Consider the following 6,388-nt stretch of genomic DNA (forward strand, 5'->3'; position numbering starts at 1 on the left):
CAGCCCAGGCGCTGAGGTCCCCGAGGCTGGGCACCCTTTTCTTTCGCTGGGACGAAGGGCATCCTGGTTTTTGGGTAACGGCACTCCCAGGAGGTCCCTCGGTCCCTCGGCTTGAGCTGAGGATGCCCTAGCTTTCAGACAAGTCGGCCTGCATTAGTCCCTCGCTATGTGACCTTGGGCAAGCTACTGACCTCTCAAAACTTAAGACTCTTCCTCTGAAAAGATGTTCATTCCTGTCATGCAGGACTATTGTAGGCGTCAGAACACTCCAGGAAAGGCCCCTGAGGCCTGGTTCCTGCAAATTCAGAGTTCTGCGCAATAGGAAAAGAAAAAAGGGACTTGACCAAGGTCTCACACAGTAAGAATAGATGGAAGGATTTAGAACCTCTAAAAAAAGAATTTATATGAAAGCATAGGTGAGGAGAGCAGATTTCTTTCTCAGTTGAAATGTATTGGCTTCTTTTTTAACATCAGAGAGATTCCCCATGTTATGGTAAAAATAGTCTAAGTTTTCATTGGCTTTGGGCAAGATCCTCAGCTTTCTCAAGCCTGTTTCCTTATCTCTCAAATGGAAACGGTTAAAACTTGTCTTTGAGGTGGTTGTGAGAGTTAAATAAGATAACCAGCTTCTAGTATGCGGAGTCACTCAAGAAAGAAACTTACACCAAAAGAAACTTATTCCAAATCCACAATGGAAGAGATGGAGAGCCTGGGCTCAGGAACAAGAGTGCAAAAACTTTTAGCCTTAGATTAACTCAATCTCCAAAACAGGAGCTACTGGCCCATGTCAGCATCAGAAGGGCGTCATATCTGAAACCATTCTTCTCCACCCCCAGGTACACTTGTTTGTACCTGGCTCTTAGGAATAAGTCACCTGGGGGCGCTTGGGCAACTCAGTTGGTTAAGCGTCTGCCTTTAGCTCAAGTCATGATCCCATGGTCCTGGGATTGAGCCCATGTCAGGCTTCCTGCTCAATGGAGAATCCGCTGCTCCCTCTCTCAAAATCTTAAAAAAAAAAATCACCGAATGAATCACTCGATCCCAAGGAGGCCTCCCCTTCAACCCATTCATAGCCACAGGGACATCTGTGAAACACATTTTATTATATAAAACAAAGTGCACCAAAAACTCAGTGTCAGAATAGCTCTGTATTCCAATGGCTAGTGACTGGACCTTCTACCTTAAAACCTCCTCACCCTATAACCCTTGCTAGGGAGTTAGGTGGGCACACAAGCCCTCAGTCTCCAAAGATCTCCAACCCTGGCCCAGGAGAGTGAGAACCAGACATAGAAGCTTAAGTGTGGGTCTAGGGCAGTGGGGCAGGCACTTGAACCTCCAGAAATAGGAAGGTTCCCCTTAGGAAAGGCTGGACCTCTGTCTGCGATAGAAACACCCAAATCCTTCTCTACAGCAACTAAAGCAAGAATGTGGAACCCATCAAAATCTGGAGATGGGGAAAAGCTTTCCCCAAATGCCAGCCATAAAGTAGATTGTACAAAAAATAAAGGGTTGGCTGCCTTCTGAGGCAGCTGGGTGGGTGTGTAACCTTCTGACCTCCACAGCCTGTACAGGGGTAAGTGGCTAAGGGTCAGCACCAAAGGTCTGACCAGGGTCTCCCTGCCTCCCCTCTACCTACAATGATCCTTAGACTGAAGACCTACTACTTCCTCCCTTGCTCTTCCCAGCTCAGGTGTAGATTGACCGGGATAGACTGTCAGGGAGAATCCCTGGGAATGTGGAAGCTGCCCCAAGGCCCAGCCCAAAAGACCCTGAAGGCAGGAATCTGGGCTCTACCTGAGAGCAGCCACAGGAAGTGGTTCCAGACCAGGGCAGGATATGGGGTCTGTGGACCTGGGTCCTCTCCCAGACCAGAGGGAGGCAGTGTTTGCATTGGTGGCTAACATCAGCCTCACACAGCCTGCAGCTCCCCCTGCAGGCGACTCAGCTCCTCCAGCTCCTGCTTGTGGCGGTCTGTCTTGTGCGCCACCAAGGAGCGGTAGAAATGCAGGGCGAAGGCCACGAATACAAGCCCCACAGGTACCATGATTGCCGTGGAGGCCATGGCTGCTTGCCAGCCGGGTCCATGGGCCCCTCCACCAACACATGCTTGCCAGGGTGGGCAGGCCTCACCTGGCTCAGCCTGCGATGGAGCTACAGGAGTAGAGGGTGGCTTGGGAGCTGGACTAAGGGAGGTGGTCAGTGGTAACAGAGTCCCAGGCACCTGGGAGGCAGGCACCACAGGGGCTGGTGTAGCTAAGGGAGTCCCAATGGGCACAAACTTGACCCAGCCAACCAGGACAACTTCAGCGAGGAAGAGGAAGGTGCCCAAGGCAGTGGAGAAGCCCCAGGCCAGCTCCACATAGCGGTGGAGTCGCTGGTGTGGAGATTGGTGGACAGAGTTGAGGTTGTGGATGTTGCTAACGGCTTCTATGTGGGGCAGCAGACACGTGGAGACCATGAGTGCAAAGAGGTGCACAGCTACTAGCACGGTGGTGCATGCACTAAAGGCCACCAGCAGGCCTGGCGGGTATTCATGGTTGCTCTCCAGCTGTACCTCCACCATGGCCACCTGTGGGAACAGAGGAGATGGATTGAGTGCCCATAACCTCTTTGGCAGTAAAGGGTTGTTTTGCCTGTTGGTATACGTCACCAGTGTATCCCTAGGACCTAGAAGAAGGGTGCCTGACAGGAGAAGGTGCTTAGTCTCTGCTAAATGAATGAATTGGCAACCCTGGTAAGGCTCTGTGCTGTTCTAGCTTTGGCTTCTGCACCTGGGTATCGAGAGAGCTGACACATTTCCAAAAAGCTTACCTTGTTATAGGGGTTACAAGGCAGTTTCTGGAGCTGGGCTGCCTGGGTTCACTCTCAGCTCTAGAAGTTGTGGAATCTTGAGCAAGTGACTTAGTTCTTGCCTCAATTTCCTCATCTAGAAAGTGGGGATTGATAATGGCACCTACTTGCCTTACAGGGTTGTTGTGAAAAATATGAGATAACATACACCAAGCGATAAGAATAGTGTAAGGCGCACAGTAAGCACTAGGTGTTTGTTACTATTAGTGTTAATAACTAATAACACTAGTGTTAATAACAGTTACTAACACTGTTAACAATGTTAAGAACACAAGTCCAAGCCAGAGGTTGCAAATTGATATGGCATGAACCCAAGCCAGCTTTGCACACGTTTTGCGTGGCTCATATGGTGTATTTTTTGAGGAATTAGAAACTCAAACGATTTCATGAATTATCCCAATTTCCAGATCCTCTCAAAAACTAGGAGATCTGGGGACCCCTGGGTGGCTCAGTGGTTAAGTGTCTGCCTTTGGTTCAGGTCATGATCCCAGGATCCTGGGATTGAGTCTCACATTGGGCTCCTCGCAGGGAGCCTGCTTCTCCTTCTGCCTATGTCTCTGCCTCTCTCTGTGTGACTCTCTCATGGATAAATAAAATCTTTAAAAAAAAAAAAAAAAGAGGAAAGAAAAGAAAATTTGGAAGATCTGGTTACACCAGGTCACGTTCCTACATGTCTGGTATCAGCTAGAGTCGAGTCATGACTGCTCCCTTTGGACAGGTCATGGGGTCTTCTCATAGTCACAGTCTCCACTCAGCCAACTTGGCAACTGTAATACCTGCCTGTCCCTTGCAGACATTTGCATTGGTGATCCTATTCTAGGCTTGTATAAATTCGGATTCTAGAGCCAGACTACCTAAGCTCAAATTCCTGCCACTTATTTGCTGTGGGATCCTGGACAGGTGTCTTAACATCTCTGATCCTGTTTTCTCATCTGTAAAATGGCCATAGTAGTGGTACCTACTTCATAGAATAATCAGTGTGATACACATTAAAGCTCTAAGCTCTTACCTAATACTGCATGACAGGGCAATACAATTTGTATAATGTTACTCTAACCCAGTCTACCCAGATACCAGGATCTGGATCTTTCCCCATGCCTGGTTCTTGCAGGATCCATTAGATTGCTCTGGGCCTGGGGGAAGGAAGAAGGTACAGAGCCTGGAGGGTGGTAGTAGGAAGACAAGGCTAAGTATTTTGGGAAATTGGGCCATCGCGAGTGTTAGCAGTTTTCCAGAGAGATCTGGGCCAGGCCCAGGCCTGGTTTCTCCCAGAGCCCGACCCAGCCTTGCTCTCTTCTGGTAGGACTGGGGCCAGTCCTGCCCCCAGAACCTACTCATCTGGCCTTTTGATCCTGCAGAGAAGGTCCTGGCATTTAAGCTGTCACCCCAGCAACGTGCAAGCCCAGCAGCAAGCTGGATTGTCCCCTTGGGAACAGGCGGGAATGTGGGATGGATGGGGGTGGGGGATCTCCCTCAGCTAGGTCCATGGAGATGCTTCCTTCCCTGTGCAGTCTGTATAGGTTAAAGGGAGCCACTTCCTTGTCCCTAGCTGACCCCACATCAGGAAAAGTGGGCTGGCCTGTGGATACTGGGCCCCTACCTAGAAAACCATAGACCTTGGATGACCCTCAGGGACTTTTCCTCTCATCATTCAAATACAGAGGCTGTAGTAGAGAGCGGGGCAGTGATGAACCCAAATCACCTACTGCTGTGGCCCCTCCATCCCCATTTCCATATGTTCCTCTGAAGACCCCCTCCCTTCCAGCTTGCTTTCTCCTTGCTGTCATAATGGTGGAGAAACTTTGGGCCATTAGTTCAGTGATCCAAGGTCCTAGTTCCTTCTGCAACCTTCATCTGCTGGGCACTCTTGGCAGAGACACTGCTCCATTCTGGGCCTTGGTTTCCAATGCCTGCCCAAGAAACTGGTAGCCTGAGCCATCTCATATGTGTCTTGCTCTGACATGCTGGGATCTAGAGTTTGACAAGAATTAGCTCATCCTGGGGCGGGTACTTGCAGGCTACAGAGGGCGCACTCTGTGATGTCACAGTTCCCGACTGGCCCGTGAGGGGCTGGAAGCCTGACCAGGGTCACACAGCTGGCCACAGGCCCAGAGGAGGCAGGGTTTGTGTCTGCTGATTCCTCCTGACCCTGGGACTCCCTCGGTCCCATTTCCTATGGGGCCTCTGCTGGGACCGTTAGCTGGTATCCTCCCACACGTGGTTTATCAGATCAGGAATCATGTATCAGCTTCCTAATCACCCTCTTTCCCCAGCAGCTTCCTCACAGGCATCTCTCTGCCCAAAGTGTCCACTAAGCACTCTGTGGCTGCTATGGACTGGCCCCGGGGATGGGCCCACCTTCAGTTATGGGGACTACTGCGACCAGTTTTCTTGGACTCTCCCAGCCCTGCTTAATAGCCCCCACATGGCTCTGATTTCTTTGAACCTCTCATGGGAACCTGATGATGACTTCTGCCTGGAACCATGCTCCTTCTGCATCTCTTTGCCCCACCCTTACATATGCATTCCCCCTTGGTGATTTGTCTCCCCTCATGACACCTGTGGGACTTGCTTATCCTCCCTACAGTCCAGCTTATTCTAGAGGTCTGTAACGCACGCACCCGCGCAGGCACACACTCCCATAAAAAGGGACTTGTATGGTCCCCTGGGACCTTGCTTGTACTCCTCCACCTCTTAACCCTTCTTTCCCTTTCTTCTGTCCCATCTCCCTTGGGTGCCCCCGTCTACTTCGCCCACGACCCCCATGCCCCCATGTGCCTCACCCCCACCCGGTGCGCCCCTTCCCTCCCCTCACCATGGCGAAGCCCGAGAGCAGGGCAGACGTGCGGCTGGAGGCTTTGAGCTTGGCCCGGCTGAGGTAGAGGCGGCGCCAGCTGAGCGCCCGCAGCGAGTGCTGACTGGCCCCCATGAGGTCCAAGTAGCCACGGTGCACGAACTCCCGGTACGTGGCCGAGCCCGCGGGGCTCTCGGCCTCCGGGTTCAGCGGGGCCTGCTCGCCCGCGTCCCCCTCGCCGCCCTTCATCCTGGGGGCCGCAGCACGGGACGGGCCGGGGGGTCACGGGGGGGCCGAGTCGCCCCGGGAGCCCCACAAGGGCCGGCCCAGGCCTGCGGAAGGCCCCATCCCCCGGCCGGGCGAGCGGCGATGCGGCCGCCCAGGAAGAGGAGCCGGGCGCAGCAGGAAAGCAGGCGTCTGCGGGGAGCCCTCGGGGCCGAAGCGGGATCGCAGAGGCCGAAACCGGAACTGGGGCGGAGGCGGAGCCCGAGCAGCCAGCCACATGACGGGGTGGAGCCGGGGGGAGGGGGCGCCGTCGGCAGAGATCCCGAGGGATCGCGACCCCAGGCCACTTCGCTACCAACCCGGCGCCCGAGCCCCGCCCCGGGGAACGCCTAGCCCCAGCCTGTGACTGGGAGTTCCCGGGCCCCAGACAATTCGGCGTACACGGACACCCCTAGGTACCCAGACCTCCAAACCCCTCCCCGTAGTGAGCCGGAGGAAGGTGAATCCATCCACCTGTAG

General features: G+C 53.4%; 1 protein-coding gene across 1 annotated transcript; it reads right to left on the reverse strand.

Annotated features, from left to right (window-relative positions):
- Nucleotides 1-1,084: 1,084 nt before the first annotated feature.
- On the reverse strand, nucleotides 1,085-6,090 carry ORAI3 (ORAI calcium release-activated calcium modulator 3). The gene is made up of 2 exons (XM_026011200.2): nucleotides 5,666-6,090; nucleotides 1,085-2,569 (listed from the first exon to the last, which is right to left on the reverse strand). Exons 1-2 carry the CDS (start codon nucleotides 5,891-5,893, stop codon nucleotides 1,910-1,912), a joined length of 888 nt encoding a protein of 295 aa, XP_025866985.1. The 5' UTR covers nucleotides 5,894-6,090; the 3' UTR covers nucleotides 1,085-1,909.
- Between the last annotated feature and the right edge of the window lie 298 nt (nucleotides 6,091-6,388).

This window comes from Vulpes vulpes, chromosome 3 (assembly GCF_048418805.1).
Source record: "Vulpes vulpes isolate BD-2025 chromosome 3, VulVul3, whole genome shotgun sequence".
Lineage (NCBI taxonomy): Eukaryota > Metazoa > Chordata > Mammalia > Carnivora > Canidae > Vulpes > Vulpes vulpes.

Bases quoted from the DNA above. Each gene is read 5' to 3' on its own strand.
- ORAI3 (XM_026011200.2), bottom strand. From the start codon at position 5,893: ATGAAGGGCGGCGAGGGGGACGCGGGCGAGCAGGCCCCGCTGAACCCG. The intron at 2,570-5,665 runs GTGAGGGGAGGG...CTGTTCCCACAG, and splicing joins TGCTCTCGGGCTTCGCCATG to GTGGCCATGGTGGAGGTACA.